We start from the raw sequence: 27,999 nt of genomic DNA, 5'->3' as shown, positions 1-27,999 counted from the left end.
CAATCAGAAGTCGTTTTTTATTAATCGAATTGTGCAAGAATAGAGAAGTATAATTGTAGTAGATATCTTATCAAAATGACTGCATTAATTAAAAAGAATTTATAAAACAAACTTCAAATTAGAAAAGTATATTTGTTGATTTTATCAAAAGATCTACGGATCACGTTTACAAAATTCCAAACCTGTAACCCTCGATTCCCAATACAAACAGGTAGATTCAATAATATTGACAAAACTTAAGAAAATGTACAATTTCTGTCTGATTGTAATTGAATTGGAGATGGATTGAATAATATTTTATAATGTATACACATTTTGCAAACCGTAGTAAAATATTTTTGTCCAAGAGATTTTATGAGAACCCAAATTATTAAAAAAAAAATTAACGAACTTGTGAGGTAGGAAAACAAAACACATTGTCAAAATGTATTAAAGATAATCAAAGTTTGCTCTTTCTAAAAAAAAAACCCTATACAATAACCTACTGTGAATAGAAAAAATAACAAGAACTTTTGATCTATACACGAGTAATTAATTATTTCCAATTTTTCATCATTACATATTTTAAACGTTTAAATTTATCTACTTTCAGACCTGACAATATGTAGATAAATAACATGTGTTAGCAAAATAGTTCATTTTGTTAAAAAATACTTTGCATATAGACCGTTTCAAATATAAAACACGTTCAAGTCATTAGGAAACAATATTCCAAACTTTGTCATGTATAAAAGTATAAGTTTAATAATAAGGGAATTTGTTTCATTTTACACACAGTCTTTAAGTGAGTTCATTTACATATACACTTTACTAGTATTATATATGCTATTCATTATACAAGTTTCGTAAAATTTGTAAAATATACATCCTGAATATCATAAACAAAGTTATTTATAAAAACAGTCAGGCGTGTAAAATTTGGTTGACACAAAAATGACCAAATATCCTATAAACAAACTATAATTTTTTTTTATTATTTTTTATCTTTTCGGAGTAATACTTTTTCTAATCCCATCATAGGTGCCTCAAAAACCAAGGACGCAACAAATGCAACCATGAAGGAAAGGACTATATTTCCTAGGAATAGGTAAATCTGAAATGGAATTATATTTTAGAAAATCAAACTTCATTTTCATATAAAATGCAAGTAATCGAGAAATGTGATAATCAGCAAAAGATTTTAAAAAAGGGGCTTAAATACATACCGCTGAAAAATCAGTGAGATATATGGGAGTCCTAGACGAAAAATAGTACGCATACATGATAACAGGATGGACTAGGTAAAGGCAGTAAGACAGTCTAGCTAATGGTCCGAAGGCAGACCAGGACAATAATGTATTCACAAAACCTCCATTTCCGGTTGCGCACGCATATATAACCCAGCAAACGCATGCACCCCAAACGGTTCTATCTGTTGCATTGTAAAGAGATGACACATTTGTTGACAATGGATTACCATTCATTGCGTCATAGAGACCGTACAGCACCAGGCACGCCAACGTAGCAGAAACTGCCCAAACTAGTAAGTTCAATACCTAGTATATGAGTCATTCTCAAAATCCGCCAAAATTTTGGTCACGGGTCAATAAAAAATTATATCAAGGAAAAATAATATAAATTTGTACATTAATATATACCACACAATATTCTGCGGTTAGCAAAACACTTTAATTCTTTTTGCATGACATGTTTAAAGAAAATTTGCCTTTTTTAATGTCCAAATTAGCATGATTTGCTAAGTCACACACTCTTTTTGTTGCACTTTCATGTGGTTTATAAATATATCCAGTACATTTTGCTCTCATTTTTTTAAATGTATGCTTTACACAATTCTTAAGAAATACATTTCAAACAATAAAAGTTTTGTAAATGTACTTGTTTTATGAAATATCAAGACTTTAATGTGTGTCACAAGAGTTTTCGTCTCTCCTGTTATGTTAATGTAAAAACAGAAAATAGAAATATTTAGAATGACCCTTTTTGGATTCAATACTTTTCATCAGCCTTAGTTTCATTTTCATGAAGCAAAGTTGTTGACGCCATTTTTTTGAAGTTCGTTGGTTTGAGGAAAATGTTCCAAATGTAAGTATGATTTACTCAGTAGAAAAAAAAACTAGTCCTTACTGTTACATTGAAAATTGACTTAAACATGAATGTAAAATGTTTTAACTTTTCTTACAAAATAACTTAACAATTTTGTTTCAAACTACTGCATCATCAACAGTGTATGGTAGACAGGAAGGGAAACAAACAACCATATATAGAGTAATTGTCTATCCTGTTATTGTCCATCCTGTTACATGTAAATTTGTAACAGGAAAGACATTTTTATATAAAAATGAGGATTTTAAGACATTTTCATTATTTATATAGCAATAACTTTTCATAAAATATTCAATAAAGTAGTATGTACAATAAATTAACCTTAAGTAAGGATTTTTGTTTTAATAGTTTATGTTATTACATAAGAAGTGATTTTGTAACAGGACAGATATATCATTGTTACAGTACGTACAAATGTCCATAATAACAGAAGAACTATGAATATTTGTTCACTTGTCAGATCAAAACATTTTTCATATCATTTTTTGTGAACAATCACTTCATATTCTGTTTTTTATTACTTACAAATAAATTTTGTTAGTTAATGATGTCAATATACATTTTTGTAACAGGAAAGACATGGACTGTTACAGGATAGACAATTAATGATTGTTTTTTTCTTTAAACATCATGCTGATTATTATATATAATCCATAATAAAGATATATGTTTTTTAATTATATCTCAGTTGTTTACAAATCAATTCAGCATCTAGTGATTATGTATAAATATATTAAGGCATTTTAATTCAGTGTAACAGGAAGGACAATAAATTGTTTCTCAAGCAACATAATTTTTCCACCTTTTAATCAAAATATTTGATCTGCAGTTAAGTAAACTATTTTTATTTTTAAAGAATTATATCAATTTCGTTGAAAAATGAAAGTTGTCTTTTGGTATAGGTAAAAATGGGGATGTCCAATGCTGACAGACAGAGAAAATACAGGCAGAAGAGAGATGCCTCATTCCAGAGCCAGAAAAGTTAGATGGGAGTACCCACTACAAAATCATTGACAACATCTGGAAAAAAGTAACAGAAAAGTGAGACAGCCTACAGTCCATAGTCATACATAAAGCTTACAAATGCTTTAAGTACTCTGTTAAATGTAATCTTTTTATTTCACTCTACATTGTCCTTCCTGTTACTTCATTTTCTTTAAAAGTTGATATTTTCTAAGGCAAATATTATTATAGGAAAAGTTTGTTTCTCTTGTATTTTACATAGTAATCAGAAATAAATCTGTTATTTAATTTAAATATCAACATCAATTTCCACTACTGACCAGATTGTGTTATTAGGAGTCTCTCCTGTTACAGTTGTAAACATTTTTCAATTTTTATTCTATATTTTTCAATAAATTTTACTTCTTCACAAATGTCATTATATATTAGGAACACCTTAGTAAATTTTCAAGATTTTTTATGTTCAGTGTTTAACCAAATGAAGATTTTGATCTGAATGTACACAAGAAGTCCCTCCTGTTGCTTATTTTGTTCTTTCCTGTAACACTTTTTACTGTAAAGATTATAAAACTTTTATCATAGTATTTAATGGTATTGTTTAAGGTTCATCTATATTTTAACAGCATATTAATTGACTCCAAACTGTGAGATTGATGCTAAGTTTACTATCAATCAACTTTAAATCAGAATTATGATTTTGTAACAGGAGAGACTTGTTTAATACAACGTACTGTCTTTCCTGTTGCGAGACTCAGTCTTTCCTGTTACAGCACCATAAATTTAAAAATATGTTGCATGTGTATATTTCTTTTAGGTTTGGGTCTACACATATGCTTAAAGTTTTATATCTGATCAAATAAAAGCACTTTGAGCTTTATACTTATCTTTTTATTCTGTAAAATTGTGAATATAACAAACAAAATGTTTACCTGTTTGAACATTTTCTATTATATTATTGTAATTTGTATTTTGCTTCTGTTTCATTGAAAAAATGTTAGTGGTTCTTTATTTGTCATGCTTTCACAACATTGTCTGAAGAAATTTTGGAATATTTTTTTGCTTCAATTTATTAAAATTTGTATTTTCTTATGTGTAACAGGAAGGACAACATTTAAGTATGACCAGTTCTTTGAACGTGTTTTACTCAGAAATCAAATAATCTCTAGGTGGGAGTTAAGTGTTTTTGTATTCTTCAGATATGTGTTTATTGTTACAATTGAATAAAATTATTTTTCAACACAAGAGAATTCTTGATTTTTCTTCAATTTTATTTCTGCGTTTTTTGATAATGACTCGTATAAGCAGAAAATTCATTATGTATCATTTATGGTGAATTATAGGTAATTAACCAAGAGGATTAACATTCATGTACATGTACTATATTAAAATATGTTTAGTATGCTAATGACACTATGCATTTTTTATAGCCCAACTTTGGTTTTAAAACCATTTTATCTCTGCCCACTGCATGACTTTGCTGTGGCATTTTATTTTCGTTTTTCGTCTTCATTTTGAAGAAAAAGATATTTTTACGTACTTTATGGATCCTCAGTTTGCCTTTCGTTTTATAAAGAAGATATCCAAACATTATTCCAATAATATACGGCCCCATTCTGCACCATGGCTTAATATAGTACTTTGAAAAATAATCCACAAATCCATCCCTGAAAGTATACACGCAAATACTTGTAAATGTACGGTAACACAGGTATTGAAGTAAGTGCTACTATACAAATTTCACACGATTGTATCTATTCTTTTTATCATTTGTAATATATGTTATTAATTTATTGAGTAACAGAATTTGATTAGAAATTTAAAATAACATTTTCATGTTGTGATAAAATAACCGCTATGAAAGTACTAGTAGTTCAAAATAACAATACACTTAATTATAATATTGAAATTTCACTTATATTGTTAATCTTTATGAACATTTTCAAAAAGTTGGTACTGCTATTATCGCTCACATTAACAAAGTCATCAAGCAAGTTCATAATGAACATTAAAGAGGCATACACACATGTATGTAATACTATACTTACTGAGATCCTCCAACAGTAAATAGTGAAGGTGGCATATCGTAGTGAGTGGAAAGCACCCCAGGGGCTATAGTTGTCCCCAATAAAAACACCAAGCATATGATGATGCCAGCGATTTCATGGCTGATGAAAAAAATGAATGGTTTGAATAAATATATATGAATAACTTTCATCATGTTTAAGTTTATCTTTCACCTTAAACAATAAAATTAATGATAAAAAGAAGCAGATGCACGACATTACATTCCTGCTTGGGAGTTTTCAGATAAATTTCTGTAACCCTTTCTATAGTGTTGATAAACTGCAAATCAAAGTAGAATTTTGCACCTCTCCCGTGACCCCTTTTACTAGACAAGGGGTCTTATAGTTTTGACTATTGTAAACCTACATAATGTACTTAACACTCTAATTAAAAAGTTATGTGTTTAATATTGGCATTACTAGTCTTGTAAAGTGGTTTTATAAATAAAATTTCCTTACGACACCATTTGGTTTTATTTTATTACCAAAATTGTAAGGAAATGTACAGGATTTTTCTTTTGATTTTTTCCTATTTTTTTTTCAATCTTTGAATGTATGAATATTATGTGTCGTTTCGTTAGAATTGGCCCAGTGCTTCTTAGAAAAAGTTGAAAAATTAAAAAACGGAAGATGATACAGCATTAGACAAGTAGGCAGACGACTTATGTTTAGAAAAACTCTCTTTTGTATAAATGTGATATTGGAAAAAAGCTACAAATTTCTACAAGACGTATTGTCACACTTAGAAGCCTGTACTTACTAATACAATGGAATTAACATGAGAGGACTAAGGATGAAAAACTGCATGTCGTTCGATAGATACCACGACCAAGCCATGCACTACAAAAATAGGTAAAATATAAATTAATACAGAATTCATCTCAGTACATGTATAACAACGAAAACTTACATTATTGAATACATTTCGTTATATTTGTATATATAAGATAACATGTACCGTTTATAACTTATCTGAAACACGTCCAACTTGTGCGTTACATAGTCGTATTATGCAAAAGATACGACAAAAGTAATAATTGACAAAGAGACGGAAAAAATGACAAGCAAACGAACGGTCTATAAGCAATACCTGTATGGCCTTCCATCTCCAATATCAAGGACAAGAAAAAGATGATAACATACATTGTTTAGTTACCATTTCAGAAGAATCGAAGAAGTTGTTGATATAAAGTAGATTCTTCCACCAACTTTTCTCGCAATAATCCACTTCAAACCCCTGTGGTGGATAAACGGGTCCATCGGCAAAATACGGCGACAATGTGGCCTCCGTCATCAGAACCAGCATATAGGCGGGAGTCAACCTGACCGCCAGAGAAATAACTAGCAATTATACATTATCGATCCAAAATTAGTTAGAAATTTCTGTCTGATGATATTTGGTAAAAGATGTTATTGACAAAGTTGATTTATTTTTTAATTCCTACCTCCAAAACCGATGGAAATAAAACATCGCCCAGTTTAATTTCCCATTTCTTTTATCCATTTCCTTTAAAGTCAGGTAAGCAAGAAGAAAGCCACTACAATATAATTGACCTGTATTGTAATTTCTACAGAGGGTCGGAAAAGGTTTTATTGGATGTTAACTTGATATATTAAAGGTAAACAACCTTAAAGCAAAGAAAGAATCCACAGCCACCAAAGCATTGGCTATAGCTTGGAAACTCCTCCTTCCCAACATTTCTTTTAAAAAGGGTCCACTATTGCCTGAGAATAAACGCAAACTACTAACTTAAAGTATAATTATATTGTATTTTCACGTAGGCAAGCGTCCACCTATAATAATAATGAGCTTGTGTGCTTGTATGTAGAACATATTAATTATATATCAAATGGTTCATGTATACGTACTGATATTTGAAAGTACGAAGGCAAACGTGTGACCAAGAACAACCCAGGAAATGCTCAGGAACCGAATCCCATTCAGTGCAGTCAAGGTTTCCGAAGTTTTCCGAGTGCTCAGGATTTTTTTAGCATTGGAGTAGACGGAGAAGGACAGAAGAAGTTTCTCTAAAGTACCTATAGCATTACAAAAAAATAAATAAATAAATACACTTAAATTGTCACGGCGTATGAGCACATTGTCAAGTATGAACGCCATCGCGCGTTTTGAATATATGTTTTATTGTAAGATTAATGAAACATGACCAATTTGATATGTAATTATAAAAAATAATCGTTATATTAATAAAAATATTTTTTTCTCGACAAAGTTTCTTTTCCTATATTTAAAGTAGCGAAAGCGAACGAAATAGCATGTTAATATGGCTACTTCATGCATCTATTATTCATATTCTTGACTTAAAGCGTATAACACGGATATAGCGAAATATCGGATATAGCGAAGTTTTTTTTTATTCCCCGATAAAAATTTTTGCAAAATTTTAAGGTAATAATTATTTGGATGTACATAAAGAATTTATGGATTTAGCGAACTGATTTTGATGTAATTGACGTAACAATCGTTGCTCTGTTTAGTATTTGTAATTTCTCCTAGAAAATACATGTAATGTTATCTTTAATGAAATTTGTTAAAAATTTAGATTTTTTTCCAAAGAAAATAATTGATATATTTTATGAAATTTGTTAAAGTTTTAGACTGATTTTTTCAAAAGAAATAAAATTAAAAAAATTACTCTCTGACTCCATATGAATCTCTTTTGAGTTGTGATTTAGCAAGGGAATCTTCTCATCTTCTGCATGTTTCTCCAATTCGGATCCAATTTTGCGTAACCACTGAACAATTATGACGTCATAAGCCGTACCTAGGATAACTATGAGTGCCAATATGCTCAAGATAACACTGAAAGGAACAAATAATATCATAACCTTATCATATGTATTACTATTAATGAACTATCATGGTTTAACATCTAAATGATTTTTTACTAAATATCATATATGTATCAAAATAGTATTGTACTTTGTATGTCACCAAAATAAACATTTGAATTTTTTTTTTTTAAATTCATTTAATTTACTGTAAGGAATGACGTTGTATTTGGATACTAAATTTAAAAAAACCCAAACAAATTAGTATACTTACATAGCTACTACTGCGTTTGAAGTGAGCGGTTTGTCTTCTTCTTCAGAGGTAACGTAAAATTGTAAGCCGGAAAAATTTCCAAAAGGTATCCTACCAATATCTGAAATAAAATGATAATTAACAAGATATCTGTGAGCCAATGCTCACTAGTGATACCCCCGCTCTGATGTGAATATGCAAAATAAGCAAAGTCGACATTTAACAGAAAGCTGGCATCCGATTGGTACAGAAATATATCCCACAATATGGCATGCCTAAACAAATAGTGTTTTAAAATTTCAAGCATCTGCGATAAATAGCTGCTGAGAAATCTTTGAGGAAAATTTGTTTGAAAATTTTGGCTAAAATAAACAAAGTACTCATTTAACAGGAAGATGACGTCCGATTGGTAAAAAAATATATCCCACAATATGGCATGCCTTAACAAACACTGTGTAAAAATTTCAAGCATCTCCGATAAATAGCTGCTGAGAAATCTTTGACGAAAATTTGTTTGAATATTTTGGCTAAAAATAAACAAAGTCATTATTTAACAGGAAGTTGACATCTGATTGATACAAAAATATATCCCACAATATGGCATGCCTAAACAAACACTGTGTAAAAATTTCAAGCATCTCCAAAAATAGCTGCTGAGAAATCTTTGATGAAAATTTGTTTGAAAATTTTGGCTAAAAATAAACAAAGTCGTCATTTAACAGGAAGTTGACGTCCGATTGGTACAAAAATACATCCCATGATATAGCATGCCTATACAAATACTGTGTAAAAATTTCAAGCATCTGCGATAAACAGTTGCTGAGAATTCTTTGACAGAAATTTGTTTGAAAAGTTTTGCTAAAAATAAACAAAGTCGTCATTTAACAGGAAGTTGACGTCTGATTGGTACAAAAATATATCCCACGATATGGCATGCCTATACAAATACTGTGTAAAAATATTTCAAGCATCTGCGGTAAACAGTTGCTGAGAATTCTTTGACGGAAATTTGTTTGAAAAGTTTTGCTAAAAATAAACAAAGTCGTCATTTAACAGGAAGTTGACGTCTGATTGGTACAAAAATATATCCCACGATATGGCATGCCTATACAAATACTGTGTAAAAATTTCAAGCATCTGCGATAAACAGCTGCTGAGAAATCTTTGACGAAAATTTGTTTGAAAATTTTGGTTAAAAAATAAGCAAAGTCGTCATTTAACAGGAAGTTGACGTCCGATTGGTACAAAAATACATCCCACGATATGGCATGCCTTAACAAACACTGTGTTAAAATTTCAAGCATCTGCGATAAATAGTTGCTGAGATAAATGCGACAGAAATTTTTGTTACGGACGGACAGACAGACGGACAGACGGACAGACAGACAGACAGACAGACAGACGGACAGACAGACACACAAGGGTAAAACAGTATACCCCCTCTCCTTCGGAGCGGGGGTATAATAAAAATATCTCTCCTGTGTGTGTGTGTGAGAGAGAGAGAGAGAGAGAGAGAGAGAGATATGTTGTTATACCTATGCATGTATTACTACGAGCAATGTACTACGTACCTTGAAGTAACATGCTATTGTATATAAAGGTCGATTAATTTTTCCTTTATATAGATACTATATGAATAGTTTACTTTGACCGATAGGAACAGTAGCTTACTGTTGTGGACGAGGGCTTTTATGTCGCCCGGACTACAGCTATCGGGTAGACATACTCCGATGACCAGAGCCGTTACTGATGACCCAGAGAGCTGAACAAAGTATTACAATGATAAATGTATTAATTTATGTATGGTCAATCACAGAAAAAAACCTATAACATAACTTGAAATTAAATTCCTTCCTTAAAGGGGCATGGTCACGATTTTTTATTGTTTAGAATGCTTCAGTAAGGCACCTAAATAGGGCACACAAAATTTGAGTTTCATTCGTCGAGTTATTAATAAGAAAGTTACAGAGTTTTCAATTCTTTGCTATAAAAACAGACCTTTGGTTTACATTTGGAATGTTGACAGAAGGGACAATTTCAGTTTTAGACCTAAAATGAATGTGTTTAACGTTAGAAACTCCCTGTGTATGCTTAAATGAATAAAAAGATAAACTAGCTTGATAAATTTTTTTACTATTTGTTACTATTTTTTACAAAGAGCTTGTAATTCTTTGCTATGTAAACAAAGCTTTTGTTTACATTTTGAATGTTGAAGTGAAAATTCCAATTTTAGACCCTTGAATGTGTTAAACGTAAGGAACTGTTTATTTATTCTTAAAATGAATAAGAAGATGGACAAATCAGCTTGAAAAAGATTTTTAACTGCTATATTGAACCTATGTAAACAAAAACAGGACACGAGCCTTGTTTACATGACAAAGAATTGCGAGCCCCGTCACTTGCATATACATGTAGCTCCGCGACTGACTCTCAAATTTCAGTTGATCATTAGAAATGCATTCACTTTAAATAATAAAAACAGGAAAATGGAATTTGACCAAAATCGTAACAATGTCCCTTTTTAAAATAAAACTTGTACCTTCAACAGCGATTGGTCTCAAACAGATTCAATCAAAGCACAATATCATTCAGTAAAAAAGATACCAATCAAGAACTATAGAAAAAATTAGTAAAAACAAACTTAAGACTTAACATTATTTTATTACATATTACATAACTAAGCTTTGAAACATACAAATCAATATACTTTACACTGAATCATACGATCTTAATGTGAAGATCAAGTAAATTCCAGGCCTAGGGTGTCTCTTGTTCTAGATCACTTCTGGCGTCATAATTGATTGGATATTAATATCTTTTTCTCGTATTTTGCGGCTTTAGAGTAGTTATGATAACAATGAAAATTGTTCTTGACAATCTATATTCAATCTCAGGAAACGAAATCCCGACACCTATGTTTGATTTTACACCGTTTTCAAGAGGAGGCCAAGAGCTTGTTTAATGCCTTTTTGAGATACTGTAGGCATTCTAGGAGTATAATCGCCCCGTTACACCCTATCACACAAGGGTATTGTTATGAAGCAATTTTGTAAGAACGTTTATTCCATTCATTAGAAATCTGTGGGCCCCTTTTATTTACCAAATCTTGACCGTAATTGACTTTTATGATGAGAACAAAAAATATATTCTATATCAACGGAAAAAAATGTAGAGGGGTTTACTACATGTACTGTCTTTCTGCGAGTAGGACCTAACTTATGTCTGATTCTTGTAATTAATAGAATGTACATGTATAATAATAGTGCTACAAATGTAATGGTACTGAGAATGTCAAACACATGGAATAGAACGACACACTTGAAACATACCGCATTTGTGCTGGCTCCAATTGGTATAGAAAGCAGGGAATATTTCCCCTTGATGTCAAGAGATCTCGATTCATTGTGATAGCTTGTTCTTTTGCACTCATCGTAGGAACCAAGCCATTTTAAACTACCATCTAAGACTCCTGCTTCAGGCTTAGCTATAGCGTCAATTACTGAAACGAAATTATAGCATTTGTCAGTGTAATAATATCTATTAATTGCTAAGGTTTATTCTTTAAAGATTTGTCGAAGTTTAAGAATCTTTCTCCAAGCATTCGACCTACATGCAAGTCATATAAAACCCACAAGGTTCCCCCCCCCCCAAAAAAAAAACAACAACTATGACTTGGGATATATAATATATCAAACTATGTTTGCAAGATACGACACAAGTTGACCATAGTTTTCCTTTTGATGTAAAAAGTGTATGTAAATAATAAAGGTATATATACAAGATCATAATTTAGAGGTTTTCACACATTTTTACCGATTTTCTTTTATATAGTTGACAAAATACCCATAATACCTCTGAAATGAATTTTAATATACCCGTAGAGAGCCAACGACAGCCCTGCAAAGCTATTGGTTTCAGTCTTTGATAGCAACATCAGATTTTTTTTAGATGCATATATTGTACTATTACATTAATAGATTATACATTTAAGTTTTCTCATGATTCACAAACTTACTGCAGCTAGGTTAAGAATTCCATCAAACACCCATGTTAAGTTTAATTGTGTCATTTATTGCAAATGATGGAAAATAACTACATCAAATAGGACAATTGATATATATTCACTATAACATGTGTTTCTAGTATGTTGTTGATAGTCCAAAGCAGATCACCAATAATACATCAATTTATTTTAGAAACTGTCAATGTTTATATTCATATTTTTATAGAAAAATGTTGCCAATACATATATGTTAGAAATCATCTGATTATAATCAGTACATAATGAACACTCTTAAACAGCGTTTGATGAAACTAACATGGAAAAAGCCAATTCGTCAAAAGGTTCTCACATTTGTATGATGAAAAGAGAGAGAGAGAGAAGAGAGAGAGAGAGGGGGGAGAGAGAGATCCAAAATGGAACAGACATAATTTATTCAATATCAACCGCAAGATAATGGAAAAATAAATCAGTCAATAAATTAAAATAAGCTTACCTTGTAAGGCCCAAGTTTCTCGCTGAGTGAGGCCAAGCTGTAGGGCAGCCAAGCTGAAACTACACTGTTCACTCACGTTGTATTGGACTGCTGCATTTTCATTTTCATACAACAAATTTCCCGGTATATCTTTCAAGTAGGAAAGAGTATCGAGAAACTTGTCATTATTTGTTTGGTCTCGATTAGCGTTATTTACTAATTTTACAGCGTTCCCTATCACATTCAAGTAAGGTACATGTTTCAGTGCCAAAGAAAAGGGGGCAAAAATCGCGAAAACAAAACTAAAGGCCAGCAGCTTACAAGAAAACATGCCTTGAGATTCCTTGGTCGACACAGCAAGGCAAGTTTTGTAATACTCTCAATGGACGACCGAACGACTGTGAAATATTTTTATCTGAAGTACCCAATGTACATTAAGCTATATATGTAAGTCAATATAAAGGTGAATTATTTATCTGGAACATCCTTCAACGTCATGGCTAATCGTACATGTACCACTTGCATGCCGTTTAAAAAATTACATAAGCCGAACAAATCATTGCGCCTTGTTTAAGTCCAATTGACATATTTTAGACTTCTGAAAATTTGGTATATATTTAGTGGATTGTTCTATATTGGTGGGGGGGGGGGGGGTATGATATGATATATATCGGAAAAATTTAATTATTATTGAATGATAAACAAAGTTTAATTTCATCTAAATTCTAAATTTTATATTCTAAGTATTTTTTCTTAGTGTTTATACATAATTTATCGTGTGTCATTGGAAATATTAATACAAGATAAAACGATTTTTTTTACAATCTTAAATAAATAAAGTTCAGTTTTCAGTTAAATTTTTCATGCGTATTTCTTTCTTATTTTAATGATTTAATTACGGCAAAGATGCAATAAAGAATAAAAAATTAATGTTGTAATTTCCAAACTTGTTTCGTAAAGGATGTGTCGTGGGTGACAAAGGTTAATGCTTATCAAGAAACAAATAGCCGCACGGTCATAAAGGGACGGGCAATTGAATCAGAGTTCTAGTTATTGCCCTTTATGACTAAAAATTGGCGATTTGAAGGTCGTTTTTTAAAACAATATATCAGTATATACACTCAACAAAACTTTCAAATGTTCACCCTGATAATTAGAATAAATTGAAAAATACAAATATATAAGTGAATTTTTCAACATTTCATAAATGCTATGTCTTTTCATCAATCACACAGATAAAATAAAACAACAAGGATTGAAATCAATTATTATTGCCCGTAAAGGAACGTCAAAGCATTAAATTAGAATTTCTGGCGCGTGCTTAATATGACTAGCAATTTGGTTGTAACTGATATTCATCTTTGGTTATAATAGTTTAAAAAGAAAAACAGCATAGCCAAAATGATCACTGAAACAACAGCCAGAGCCATTGGAATATTGGTGTCTTTATTGTACCTACGGCACGTTGTACTCACCTTTTTGCTGTTTTAAATGCATGTGTATGTATAAGTGCAAGATCATTTCCCTCGACAATTTATAAAAAACCAAAAGCAAAATTTAACCAAACCGGAAGTGTTTGTAACATTTAGCAAAAGTAAAGGTCTCGGGTCGCAACCAGAAGTCAAAGCCAGTGCATGGTTTGAAAGTTAATGGAAAATCAGCCACACCGATGGCTAGACAAATAAATGTGCCTATTTCATATTGTTAATAGATTATACTTGGTAAACACTTGGAAGACTTGTTGTGCGGGAAGGGGGGAGGGTCGAATTATAATGAGAGAAAGCTTGTGAAATTATTTCTAATATTATTCCCACAAAAAGCTGTAACATGTCATTGAGTTGTTACATCGAGGTAGAGTAAATTCAAATCGTTGAAGTTCTGAATCCTAGGGATAGGGCTGAGCCACACCACGGGGATTGAGTTTTTACGTGCAGTACCGATCAGACCCAACCTTACTGAAAGTAAACCCCAACTAAACCCTGAGTTTACTTTCTGGGTTTCCTCTGGGTTTACTAGAGTGGACCCACAGTAAACCCAAAGTGTACACAGAGAGTAAACCCGGCCAGAAGTATACCCCTGAAAGCAGACGCTAACTGTGTATTTAGATAATTCGGTTCACTTGACATCAAAAGCAATTTCCAAGTTAACCCAAAGTAAACAGCGAGTAAACCCAAAGTAAACCCTGAGTGAACCCAAATGTTCTAAAAGCAAACCCAGAGTAAACCCCACGTAAAACCCAAAAGTACACCCGGTATTCAATTGGGTTTTCCTCTGGTGTTAGTTGGGTCTGATTGGTACTGTACTAAGAAAATATCGAGAAAAAATCTAAAGAAGTCTTTTAGTAGAAAACGAGTTGGCCAAAAAAGCTGAAACTTGTGTTTGAAGCATCTTAAGGTAGAGTATATACAAAAATGTGCAAATCGTGATCCTCAGTGGTAGGGTACATGTAGGACCGGTTGGGGTTCAAATTTCAAAGAAGACATATATGGAGGAAACTCTTTAAAGACCTTCTTAAAAACGATTTGACTAGACAGACTGAAATTTGTGTGGAATTATCCGAAGATAGTGTTGATTACGGTGGTGTATATTCAAGTTTGTCTAAATTATGATCCCCGCGGGTATGATGTGGCCTCAGTAGGAGGAAGTTGACTGTTTATATTCATTTGGATTAATAAGTAATAGCATAGTACTACATAGTGATATTCAAATGATGAAATATTTGAGGTTTTTTTTTATAGTTTTAACTAGCATAAGGTCATTACAAACATGTACATACAGTACCGATCAGACCCAACCTAACACCAGGGTAAACCCAAACTAAACGCCGGGTTAACTTTCTGGGTTTACTTGGGGTATACTACGGGGTTATTTTTTGACAATTTTTGTCCAGTTGGGGTTTACTTTGGGTCCACTCAGGGTTTACTTTGGATATACTCGCGGTTTGCGTTTGGGGGCCTTTTTAAACATTGGAATGTGAAGCAGATCCGTATTTTATCTAATTATGTTACTGCATGTAATTCCCACCCCTTGTATATTCAAAATGTAATTATACACATGTAGCGTCTGCCCTCTGGGTTTACTTGCTCTAGTAAACCCAGAGCAAACCCCGAAAGTAAAACCATGGTTTAGTAATGGTTTATTTTTGTTAGATTAGGGCTGATTGGTACTGTATATGACAACTGACAAAGCCAAATAGAATGAGCTTTAAAACTTCGATTATAATGAATGAAAAACAAACTTTAGAGTGACAAAAAAAATGAATATTCGATGTTTCAATTTGCAAGGATTATAAAAACAAAACAATTTCCTTCAAATTCATTGACATATACAGAAAAACTTCTAAGTGGTCAAAACCAGAGTTCAAGTTCATTACTGTAACTCTATTCTTAACTACTTAAAAGTTAAATTGAAAACAGTTACCTCGACAACGAGAGAAAATATGATTATTTTATATAGTAAAAGCAAAACATCATGGGGGGGGGGGGGGGGCACTTTAAAATTTGGTTCAGCGAATATGCTTCAAAGTAGAGTTTAAATTGTGGTATTGTCATACAAAAACTTTAAGGCTTACCCTGGCATTAAACAGTATAAACACAATAGTAGTACTCTAGCTATATAAATCAGTGTCCATTTTCTTTACCAAATTATGAATGCAAAAATAAAAGAAATTTTTGTAATTAGAAATTACACATATATGTACATGTATATGCTATATGTATACATGTATATTTTACATACATGTATTTGGGGAAAAAGTAAATATGCATGCTGAACTTTGGAAACATTTACCTAAATAATTGAAAGTGTATATCGTATAGAAATATTTTTGCATGCAGGCATGTCTGAAATAAAGACTCACTTCCCTGCTTGCTCATTATGATTATGTTGTTTATTGGATTTTTCTTATTTTTTAGAACACATATATTATGAGATATTGGTATAACATAATTATAGTACATTTCACAATTTTAAGACAAGAACCTGTACAATTGTATATATTTAAAAGTTATCTATTTCCAATTTTCTGTACCACCTCTGCTTTTATAGCATTCAGAAGTGCAGTGTGTTCCTCCTAGTATATACCTACTAACAACTTGTCTTAGTACAATATTCAAACTGTATGTACAATGTAGTTGGTAATTTTATTTTATTGTTTATTACCTAAATCCATACAGTTCAAAGGTTTGAATAAGCTGTACAATAATCATTACACAAATAAATACAGTTTTATTACAATCTTAACCTAGGCTGCTTTAACGTATGATTGCGTATGGTTTAAAAAAATATAAAGAAGAGTAAGCCGTATTAAGTATTGTTTATTATGCAAACATTGACACGTTTAAAAAGCCGATAGATCAGGTTCTTATGTACTTTTTACTTCACATGCGGTCTCAAATTTATTTCTTTATTTACACAACAAGGATATAATTGTAAAACCATTTTTCAAAAATAAAATCGTGTTATTAAACATGTTGTCATACCTCTATTCATTTGTTTAAATTTGTAGAACTAGATCTTTAAGCGTTTGGAGAATTGCAATGTAAAATTTTGTTATTACACATACAGACCACAAATACAAAAGGGAAAATAGAAATACCTAAACATTTATGTTATTATAATGTCAATATTTTCTATCTCTTAGGAGTAGTACTTTCTCTAGTCCCATCATAGGTGCCTCGAAAACCAAGGATGCAATAAACGCAACCACGAGGGAAAACACTAAATTACCAAGGAAAAGGTATATCTGAAAAAATTTCCAAAAAAAATTATACATTAATCAACAAACAAGTAATTAAGAATTTTCCAACAAAAGAGTCAGCAATAATTGGCTTTGCCTTAAGAAATAATTTTGCTTTTGGGGAAATCGAGTCATGCTAACCGAATCATCGGTGCACTTTTCACTGTTTTATTATACTAAAGCAAACAATAGATCAGGACAACGTTCATAATGATAAAACTAAGTTCTTCATTAAACAAAATAAACCAATTTAATTTCTATAAGATATAGATCAATTTGTAAACAATATTAAATTGGGGTTATAACCAGATTAAAATTATCAATGATTATTTTGATTATTATACATTGGATAGTTCTCCTTTTGTGTAAATAACGTGCTTAAAGTTCCGAATTTTTGTGCATCATTTACTTGTAATCAAACTGACGTTATTTTATGCAAGGATCCAGCCTGTTAACCTAATTTTCAAAGGTTAAATAAAATATATTGATTTATTCCTAGAAAGTAAAACTAAGTAGATGTGATATTCCATCTTACTTTTAAATCAAAGTACTGAAGTACTGACGGGAGTTGATTTTATCGATTATCATTTATTCAAAATCAACGATATGTGATTTTGCATGGCAAGTAGTATCAGTTATCGAAAAATTTCTGAAAAATTGTATGGATCCAGGCAAGGTTGAACTCTTGTCTTGTTCAACCAAACGCTCGACTGTCACCGTTTATCTCCGACAAGCAAAAGAAACTCTGTTTTGTCGGATATTAACGGAGACAGCCAAGCGTCTGGTTGAACGAGACTACATTGAACTCTAGCGTAGGAATACATACGACTTTAAAAAATATCTAAACTGTTTGTACAATTTAAAATCTTACTATTTCATGGTATTAATAAATAAGTTTTCTTGAAAAACAATGCTTCAGAATACATAGCATCGAATTTATCGATTATTTTCAAGAACTTAGTGTTGTCAGCGGAATTGATTTGTGCTTAGGTCCAAACACTGTTTCACTTTCACTTTGCCCGAGTAAGTGCATAGGAGAGTTGATTAAAATCAACTCCCAAAAATAAGACTAATGCATTCATCGGTAAAAGTTTTGACGCCAATTCAAATCTTTTGGTTATAATTATACATACCGCTGTAAAATCAGTGAGATATATTGAAGTCCTGGACGAATAAGAGTACGCATACATGATAACAGGATGAACTAAGTAAAGGCAGTAAGATAGTCTAGCTAAGGGTCCGAAGGCAGACCAGGACAGTAATGTATTCACAAAACCTCCGTTTCCGGTTGCGCACGCATATATAACCCAGCAAACGCATGCGCCCCAAACGGTTCTGTGCGTTGCGTTGTAGAGAGATGACACATTTGTTGACATTGGATTACCATTCAAAGCGTCATAAAGACCGTAGAGAACCAGGCAAGCCAAAGTAGAAGAAACTGCCCAAACTAGTAAGTTTAGTACCTACATGTATATCATAAGCAAAGTTTAACTTAGAAAAAATATATTTCATAAGATAGTCTATCTATCACTCAATGGTAAAAATGATTGATATAAATTTACATGTTAAAATCAGAATTTGTTTTAAATAAGGAACCATTCTTTAGGTATAATGAGGCTATTAGTTTGTAATCAATGCGTGATAAAATCCAACAAAGTCTGGAAAGCTTTTTCATAGATTTTATTTCGCTCCGACCACAATTTTTACTTGAACATATTCAACGAATGATCCCCTGTTAACTATATTTATATAATCAAATTGTGAGCACCTGTGCGATCAGATAAAACTAATATATAAGAATATATGTATAGAAGAATATGTTAAATAGTGTTATCACAGAAATCGACACTGAAGAATGCAAATATATGTTTATAGAACCATACATATTCTTCTTTGTCCAGCTTTGACTTTCAAAGCAATTTGTCAACTCACAAACTATTTTTTATTTTAATTAAGAATTGCGTACACTTAACAAAAGGCCCATGGGCCACATCACTCACCTGAACAACAGTTTCTTGTAACATTCTATTTCGTAGCATATGCTATTTTTATTTTTGAAACTTTGAACCCCCTTTGGGACCCCAATATTGGTCCGTGGTTTATGGTTGGCTTTAACAATTTGAAATCTACACTATCTTAGGATGCTTGTATAGTAATCTCACCAACTGTATGCCTCTAAGGGCCCCAGTATTACTCCAGTGATCACAGTTTTATTTATTTAGAATCTACATTATTTAATGATGATTGCATAGTAATCCCACAAATAAGCATTGTAGTTCTTGAGAGGAATATTTTTAAACACTTTTTCAATGTATTTCAAACTTTGAACCCCACCTCGTGCCCCATTTTTGTCCGGGCCACCATATTTCATTATATATACTACCTTTTGTGTAAATGTTGGCACTACTGGTGCAGTAACTCTCGAGAGAGGATTTTAAAACATTTTTCTTACATATTTCTAAGTTAAAATTTGAACCCTGTCTGAGGTCAGTGTTTTGGTCCGAGGGTTACAATTTTTACAATTTAGAATTTTCACTTTATATACAAGCTTTGATGTAAATATTGGCGTTTCTGGTGCAGTGGTTCTTGAGAAAAATATTTTTAAACATTTTTCCTATGTAATTCTATGTAAAACTTTGAACCTCGCCGAGGGCCCGAGTTTTGGTCTGAAGGTCATGATTTTAACAATTTAGAACCTTCAGTATATAAACGAGCTTTGGTGTAAATATTGGAATTTCTGGTGCTGTATTTCTGGAGGAAAAGATTTTAAAAGACACACACCCAATATTCACTTTTTGCAGTTATCTCCATTTTTAAAAGGGTTACGCCCTTTATTTTAGCAATTTAGAATCCCCTTGCCATAAAGATGCTTTGTACTAAGTTTAGTTAACTTTGGCCTAGTGGATTTAGAGAAAAGAAAAAAGTGTGAAAAGTTTTCGGACGGACAGACAGAAAGACAACGGAAAATCAGGTGATCAGAAAAGTTCACTTGAACATTCGTTATACGTGAGCTAAAAAAATAAAATAAAAAGATATTGTAAAAATAACGATGTGTTATTTTACGTACTTTATTGATCCTTAGTTTGCTTTTTGTTTTATACAAAAGATATCCAAATAGTATTCCAATTATATACGGTCCCATTCTGCACCATGGCTTGACATAATACTGGTTTGTATAGGCATCATATACGTCCCTGTAATTATACACGCACAGCAAACATAATTACAATATTTACCTGCAACGTGCAAAGATAGATACCGGCATGTATTTTTATAGCATTTGTTTTTAATTTTAGTTCATTGCGTAGAAGAACTTTTTTAATGATGAACAAACGAACACGAAAGAAGAAGTGGCGGTTTTACTTACTGCGAACTGTCAGCAAATAAAGTTGCTGGCATATCGTAATAAGAAGAAAGCACTCCAGGGGCTATGGTTGTTCCCAATAAAAACACCAAGCACACGATGATACCAGCAACTTCATTACTGTAGAAAAAAATCTGATGGTTTGATTTTGATACATTGCATTCACAACTTCATTCATTCTTATATTTTTTTTCACTATCACCAAAGACAACATCAACCCTTGATAATTGTTCTCATTTGTGAATTGTTGTATCCCTTTTTTATAGTTTCAATAAAAATATACATGCATAACTCCGGTTAATTTGATTGTGATCTTTGGCTTCATATGCATGTGGTGGAGATCGGGGACATTGTGGTTTCCTACTAAAAAAAATTAATGCTTAACGTATCTTAAATAATGTGATATGTTTTTACAAGTGAATTCATTGTCAAACAGATACAGACATACATACACCAGGTGTTAGAAAAGCTCAGCAGGCATGTAACGGGCCTAGTCCTTGTAATCTTAGAGGCCTGTACATCAGATCGGGCACTTGCGAGCGCTTGACGCAAGAAATCTTTTGCACAGGTACGGTTAAACTTTATTAAACCCGAGGAATTAATATCCGCTAAAATTGGGGGAAGAAACGTTAATATTTGCTATTTTAAAATTCCGCTTTGTCTGCCATTTGTGAACAATATGACTTTATAACAATCTTTGTCGCTCGAAAAGTCATATTTATTTTATGTTAAAACCATTTATTAACAAATCAAGGCAACGTGTTTGTATTAAACTATAGAAATAGTATTGGTTACATCAGAGGTAGCTGGAAGACATACAAACAGTTGACTAGAAGAAAAAAAATAAAATGGGTCTCCCATTCACAAAAATGCTATAACATAAACACACACTAGAAAAATACAAATTCGAAATTCAATGGAAACGTGGTGCATGAAAAATGTCATCAACTTTTTTCTCGTAAATTTATAGAAAACGGTGGAATCATGTAAAAAAGAGAATTCATATCTGTGGTATAGGGAATTTCGGTCCGTGGTGGCATTAATGTTCTGCTGAACAGGTCTTAAGTGAATGTGGTAACAGATACCTAGCTCTGTTTTGACTTTTATTTGGTCAAATTGAATGGAATGAAAGAAAGAATTTATAGATGTGTAGCATGATCTGTTAACGACACAATAGGATACAAACTACAGGACATAATATAGTTACATGTACAGAAAAATCGGTACTTACTAATACAAAGGAATTAACAGGAGAGGACTAAGGATGAAAAACTGCATGTCGTTTGATAAATACCATGACCAGCCCATGCACTAAAAACAGTTAAATTATAAAAGTTTCATTCTTGAAATCATATACATCCACAGTTTACTTTATAGTAAAAATACTTAACTCGTTGGTTCATTAAAAAACTCAGGGATTACTAGTATAATAAATCTAGTTGTTCGTATGGCCAATAACTATTCTACATAAATACATAGAAAGAACATTTCTTAAAACTTCATGTACATGTAACTCTTCGTAATTTAATGATACATTTAATATCCTAGATTGATTTGTTTTATGCATTTAAATTCGGTAAAGGAATTTGATGCATTTTGGTTTCGACTGAATGACCAACAGACGGATGGAAAGACGGCGCTAAAGACTGTTTAAATACCCCCACGATTTCACTGGTAAGTCGACTAAGAGACAAGCAGGAAAAATGCACATAAACGGTATAAAACTGCGAGTTTGTCCTCCAATCTTAGACGTTAAAGACAAGATAAATATTAAATGATAACACACATTGTTTAGTTACCATTTCAGCTGGATCGAATAAATTGTTGATGTAAAGTAGATTCTTCCACCAACTTTTCTCGCAATAATCCACCTCAAACCCCTGTGGCGGATAAATGGGTCCGTCGGCAAAATACGGCGACAGTGTGGCCTCTGTCATCATAACCAGCATATAGGCGGGAGTCAACCTTGTCGAGGGAAAGAAAAAAGTAATACAATATCCGTATTTATTTTGAAAGAGCTGTGAAAAACAAGTTCATTTCTGACTTATAATTTGTTAAAATGATTTTTAATTGATTTTTTTTGGTGAAAATTCCTACCTCCAAAATCGATGGAAATAAAACATGGCCCATTTCAATTTCCCCTTTCTTTTGTCCATTTCTTTTAATGTTAGGTATGCTAGAAGAAATCCACTGCAATAGAATTTAAATGTAATTCTATTCAAAGCTGACATGAATTCATAAATACGCATTTTTTCTATTTTATCTCCGACTACTGGAATATTAGTTTACGATATCTGATCACTTCACACCCGTTTATAATGCTACGTTCCCACTAACACGATTCGCGGGGCGATTGATGTAGCGGTCTTAATCGTAGAGTAATCGCAGCATCAGGTATCACTAGATCTTGAGATCTGTGGTTGCAGTCGTGGTAATCGTAGAAATATTTTTGACGATCAAAACTTTCAGAACAATAAACACAATTATTATTTTAAACGCAATCCAACGAAAGACGAAACAAAATAAAATGAAATTTTTTTAATGCCCCCTAATTGTGATGATCTGGGTCAATCTTTGAGGAGAAAAACATCATGCTGCGCTGCGTTTTATTATGGCCAGTTGGGCTTAAAGATAATTCTCTTCACTTTTCAATTACTGCGAACATGATATATGTAACTATGGTACATGTAGCTCTTGCAACTACATATTTTCTACTACTGTAGAAAGAGCCTGTTCTTGAAAATCACGCCCTATAAGTATTTAAATTTCTTGACAAATTCTTTTTCAATTGATATCATTTAAATAAAAATGATAAAATTAAAGTTGACGAGCGATTAAAAATTACATGGCGACTAAATACCTTTATTTTTTCATGTCAGATTTAAACTCATACTTATTCAGTATACATTCTTGCACAGATATTAAAAAATACACTTTATAATAATTAAATCATTAATTACCTGATAGCAAAGAAAGAATCAACGGCCACCAAAGCATTAGCTAAAGCTTGGAAACTCCTTCTTCCCAGCATTTCTTTTAAAAAGGGCCCAGTATTGCCTGGAAATATAAAAAGATGACTTACATACTTTTGTATTTTTTACTTGGGCAAAAGTCCAACCGACATCGCAATACAACTATTATGTAGATATGCTTACTAAAGTAGATTCCTTATTTTATGCGAGTACTTAATTCCGTGATAAAATGCTTTTGCATCAAATCGCGAGAGTATAAAATCGCGAACGCCGAATTGTTTTCATAATTCCAAATATTTTACATCTGTCCGAAAAATAAAAGCGAGATTTAAAAATCCGCGAGATGTTCTTTAGTATCCATTAGACAATACAATACGTACTGATACTTGATAGTGCAAAGGTATACGTGTGACCAAGAACAACCCAGGAAATGCTCAGGAACCGAATCCCATTCAATGCAGTCAAGGTTTCCGACGTTTTACGGGTACTGAGGATCTTTTTAGCATTGGAGTAGACGGAGAAGGACGAAAGAAGTTTCTCAAAAATGTCTAAAGAATAACAATTTATTATTGTTATTTTTATATTCAACATATTACATATATCTATAGATGAAATATTATTAACACCATCGTTGTACTCTTTGTTTAGTACCTATTTTTCCCTTAATAAAATGGACAGTCATTAACCATTGGGCAATGTGCGGTTAAGTAATATTGTTGATTTACTCAAGATCTCTTTGATTATTTTGTTGAAAATATCAATTCCTTTTACTTTCTGACTCCATATGAACATCTTTTGAATTAGGATTCAATAAAGGAATCTTCTCATCTTCTATATGTTTCTCCAATTCGGATCCGATGTTGCGCAACCACTGAACAACTATGACGTCATAAGATGTACCCATGATAACGATGAGTGCCAATATGCTTAGGATAACACTGAAAAATACTTATCAAGTTATTAACCTATATCTTAATAAGAAACTATTAGGGTTTACTCTTGATATATAAAGGGGTATTAGGTTTAATGTGTACCATGTTGCAGTAACCAAAGAGATGATTTTAGTGATTTTTTTAAAATATTAATTTATTTGACTGTAAGAACAGGCTGAGAATTTGGATATTAAATAAAAAAAAAATAGATTGGTATAATTATACTTACATTGCTACGACTGCATTTGAAGTGAGCGGTTTGTCTTCTTCCTCAGAGGTAACGTAAAATTTAAAGCTGGAAAAGTTTCCAAAAGGTATCCTACCAATATCTGAAATGAAATCATAAATTAAGGTCTCTCTCTCTCTCTCTCTCTCTCTCTCTCTCTCTCTCTCTCTCTCTCTTAAAAGTAACTTACTGTTGTGAACAAGGGCTGTTATATCGCCCGTACTACAACCATCAGGGAGGCATACTCCGATAACCAGAGAGACTACCTCTGGTCCAGACACCTAAACAAAGTAGTATAATGATAAATATACAAATATGATTAATCGATAAAAACGCTTACATGTATGTAACAATCAAAAATATCTTGCTATGTAACTGACATTGTCGTTTATTCATTATGTACTTCATGCTTACATGTTCCTTTAACGTTCAGTAATTTATCTCCAGAACAGAAATTATCTCCAACAAAAATTCATCAAGTAAAGATTTAAGGGAGATTCTTGGCCATCGTTGTACACATGTGGACCAAAATGTAAACATTTCTTGAACTAACTTGGCTATGACTTAACTGTTGTCGAAAGATAAAAAAGCAGTGAATATGAGGTTTATGACTTAAATATTAGTGTCAATTGTTTCACAAAAAGTGATTGTAAAGTTGACAGTAATAACCCCTTTAATCTTTTCTTCTGATTTTTGAATCTTCAGTTTAAGTCTGAAGCTGAGAAGTTCTAAGTGATTAAAGAGGCAATGATCCGTTCTTGCATGCGTAATTTGCATACCAAATAACAAGTAAAACCTCCTATTTATTTGCTTTTTATCTTTTGACAACAGATTTATCAGTTTAAGGCAGAAATAGAACAGTTAAAGAAATGCTTACGTTCTGGTCCTCAAATGAAAAAGATAGCCGGACACCTCCCTTAAGGTAAAAAGCTACACTAAATTTTTTGAAAATTAGCGATATTTCTAATGTTTAGCCAATTTGTTTCATTTTAAAAAGACTGTCTTATATTTCATCTGTGCAAGTCACGTCTCTTTAAAACTTTATCTATAGGTTTGGGGGTGGTGGAAATGAAAAGAATTATGGTATTAACTTACATATATTTTATTTTAAGAAAAATTTAACGTTTTATTGTCATTATTGGACATTATTTATTAAAAATTATTATCATGCATCTATTAACATCAAGTTTTAAACCATACTCTGTGTAACCAAACAGATTTTCCACTTTCTAAAAGAAAATTAAAATTTGTTTTAAAAAAATTGAGAGCATATAATTATCATTTTTAGAACAACAATATCATCTTTCAGAAAATAAACTTTAACGATCAATAAAGTATGATTTACTATTCCATCATTATTACCCCCCCCCCCCCCTCAACTAAAACAAAACAAACAAACATACAAACAACAGCAACAACAAACAAACAAAAAACAAACAACAACAACAACAAAAATAAACAGCAACACGCATTGAATCAAGTAAAATACAATTTTTGGATGTACCTAAATGCCAAAACTCATCATTTTAATTACATGTAATTTTTGTAACTAAACTTTAACATGCGTTCATAAGGTTCATATGTGCGCACTGAATTAAAAACTATCTGAACTATTTTCTTTACGAATTTATTGAATTTGGATTGGAAACGTGGATTTGATTGGGGTAAGAATTATATTAAAGAAAGTGAGACAATGGAATGCTCAACTCTAAAAATTGTTCGTTGTATACCTGCAAAATAAAGTTACTGACTATATTCGATATACGCTCTGTGTGTCACAGGAGCGGGGAACGATATCGAGGTGTTTTAAAAAAAAAATGTTAGGCAACATGTAATACACGAAAAAAATATGTCATTGAGAATGTAAAACAAAAAAAATTAAATTGAAAATGCGTGAAACATACTGCGCTTGTGCTTGTCCCAACTGGTATTGTAAGTAGAGAATATTTCCCCTTGATGTCAAGAGATCTCGATTCGTTGTGATAGCTTGTTCTTTTACACTCATCGTAGGAACCAAGCCATTTTAAACTACCATCTAGGACTCCGGCTTCAGGTTTAGCTGTGGCGTCAATTACTGAAACGAAATTATAGCATATGTAAGTGTAAATATCTATTAATTGCTTAGACTCATTAAACCTCAAAAGTTAATAAAATTAAGTTTAGAACGTATGTCCAATACTTTGACTGAAAATTATTATATTAAATTCAATGTATGAAAAAAAAGTTACTATATTACATGTTTATCAAACTATCCGCAGGGTACTACTCAAGCTTAAGTATACTTTTGATTGTAAAATAGCACGTGTAAAAATGATGTTTTAAAGGAATACATGAATTATGTATAATTCAGTTTTTTACGCCCTTTTCCTTATTGTGTTATATAGCAAATTGAATAAGAGCATACCCAAAATACCTTATAAATATTAATCTAAAAAGCCAAAGATTGCATTTCATAAGCAATAGTTTCCGGCTTTAGCAACACTAATCTATTTACTGTAGAATATGTAAGTGTTCATACTTCGTAAAGTATTGCCAATACAAATATTGATAATGACCTGAGAATAATCAGCGATCACCGCCCCCCTTCCTCCTCCAAAAAAGAAACGTATGATAAAATAGTGTAAAGGAGAAAAAGACAAAGGAATGCCAAAGAACGGACGTAAACATACAATTAAAAGTCCATCCCGACGCTCACCCCCTACCCAAATCATAATAATAAGCTTACTTTGTAAGGCCCATGTTTCTCTCTGAGTGAGGCCAAGCTGTAGAGCTGCCAGGCTGAAACTACACTGCTCACTCACGTTGTTATGGTCGGCTGCATTTTCATTTTCATTCAACAAATTTCCTAGGATTTCTTTCCAGTAGGAAAGAGTATCGAGAAACTTGTCATTTTTAGTTTGGTCTCGATTTGCGTTATTAACTGCTTTCACTACGTCCCGTATCGCATCCAAGTAAGGTACATGTTTCAGTGCCAATGACGAGGGAGTGTAAATCGCGAAAACGAAACCGAAGTACATGTACAACGGCGTACTAGAAAACATACCTTGAGATTCTTTGGTCTACACAACACGTTTAATTTTATAATATCATAAACGAATAATTGAGAACTTGTGTTGTTTA

The 27,999-nt window shown here is 32.0% G+C and overlaps 1 protein-coding gene across 1 annotated transcript; it reads right to left on the bottom strand.

The window, feature by feature from the left end:
• Positions 1-3: 3 nt before the first annotated feature.
• Positions 4-27,999, bottom strand: LOC128156013 (nose resistant to fluoxetine protein 6-like). Its single transcript, XM_052817966.1, is given in 24 exon segments — positions 4-1,093; positions 1,206-1,535; positions 4,604-4,730; positions 5,112-5,231; positions 5,890-5,969; positions 6,286-6,451; positions 6,575-6,667; positions 6,758-6,854; positions 6,999-7,166; positions 7,784-7,950; positions 8,194-8,293; positions 9,844-9,934; positions 11,502-11,671; positions 12,669-12,881; positions 20,449-20,579; positions 20,753-20,883; positions 22,136-22,207; positions 22,549-22,714; positions 23,710-23,806; positions 24,204-24,269; positions 24,493-24,659; positions 25,066-25,160; positions 26,784-26,953; positions 27,605-27,999. Coding segments are annotated over 24 exon segments (3,453 nt in total). The 5' UTR covers positions 27,921-27,999; the 3' UTR covers positions 4-973.

Source organism: Crassostrea angulata, chromosome 7, assembly GCF_025612915.1.
Source record: "Crassostrea angulata isolate pt1a10 chromosome 7, ASM2561291v2, whole genome shotgun sequence".
Taxonomy (NCBI): Eukaryota; Metazoa; Mollusca; class Bivalvia; order Ostreida; family Ostreidae; genus Magallana; species Magallana angulata.
This window is presented reverse-complemented; position numbering and strand designations above follow the sequence as displayed.